The 1,032-nt window shown below is 42.3% G+C and overlaps 1 protein-coding gene across 1 annotated transcript; it reads left to right on the forward strand.

The window, feature by feature from the left end:
* Positions 1 to 311: 311 nt before the first annotated feature.
* LOC104213057 (uncharacterized) lies at positions 312 to 740 on the forward strand. Its single transcript, XM_009762466.2, has one exon. The coding sequence runs from the start codon at positions 312 to 314 to the stop codon at positions 738 to 740; it is 429 nt and encodes a 142-aa protein (XP_009760768.2).
* The last annotated feature ends 292 nt before the right edge of the window (positions 741 to 1,032 follow it).

A 1,032-nucleotide genomic window follows, 5' to 3' on the forward strand; every position in this document is an offset into this window, starting at 1 on the left:
GCCATCCTTAGTGATGGTGGATCTCACTTTTGCAAAAGGGCTTTCACCAAGTTGCTTGAAAAGTATAGTGTAAAGCACAAGGTGGACATACCTTATCATCTAAGTCGAGTTGTCAGGTTGAAGTCTCCAATAGGGAGATCAAAAACATCCTAGCAAAAACTGTCAATGCAAATAAGACTAACTAGTCAAGGAAGCTAGATGATACGTTGTGGGCATATCGCACAACATTTAAGACTCCTATTGGCACCTCACTGTACCGGTTGGTTTTTGGTAAGGCTTGTCACTTGCCGGTGGAGCTTGAACACAAAGCCATGCGGGCATTGAAAAAGTTAAATCTCGATTGGGCCGAAGCTGCTAACCTAAGAATGGCACAACTCAATGAGATGGAAGAATTCTATCTTCATGCCTATGAGAGTGCAGCCATGTATAAGGAGAGAATGAAATTTGTTCATGACAAGAAGATTTTGAAGCAGGAATTCAAATCCGGAGACTTGGTCTTACTCTTCAACTCAAGACTCAAGTTATTTTCGGGCAAACTCAAATCCAAATGGTCTGGCCCGTTCAAAGTTGTGAGTGTGTCCCCCTATGGTGCTATTAAATTGGAGTCGGAGGAAGGAAATCGAACTTTCAAAGTGAATGGACAACGACTCAAGCATTACCTCGGTACCACAGGAGAAAGGCATTTGATAGAAAAAATTGCTCTAAAGGATAGTCCAACACCAGCCCCCACCACTGAGTAGCCCAAACAGGGTCAACATCGTCGTGCCGCAACGATAAATCAAGCGCTTCTTGGGAGGCAACCCATGTGTGGTAACAATCTTTTGTTAGTTTTTTTTTATTATTTATGTAGGTTTAATTGTGATTGTTGAGCAGGTTGACGTGTTTGTTAGAATGCAAATAGTCTAAAATACCATGAACAGGGTACACGTACTGAGGTAAATGACGGAAAGAAGGGTCCGTATTTTTCGGCAACTATGCGGTCGCATAATGACTTTGTGAACTGCATAGTGGTTGCAGACACAGTCAGAGAAA

Source organism: Nicotiana sylvestris, chromosome 8 (genome assembly GCF_000393655.2).
Source record: "Nicotiana sylvestris chromosome 8, ASM39365v2, whole genome shotgun sequence".
Classification (NCBI taxonomy): Eukaryota; Viridiplantae; Streptophyta; class Magnoliopsida; order Solanales; family Solanaceae; genus Nicotiana; species Nicotiana sylvestris.

Bases quoted from the DNA above. Each gene is read 5' to 3' on its own strand.
- LOC104213057 (XM_009762466.2), top strand. From the start codon at position 312: ATGCGGGCATTGAAAAAGTTAAATCTCGATTGGGCCGAAGCTGCTAAC.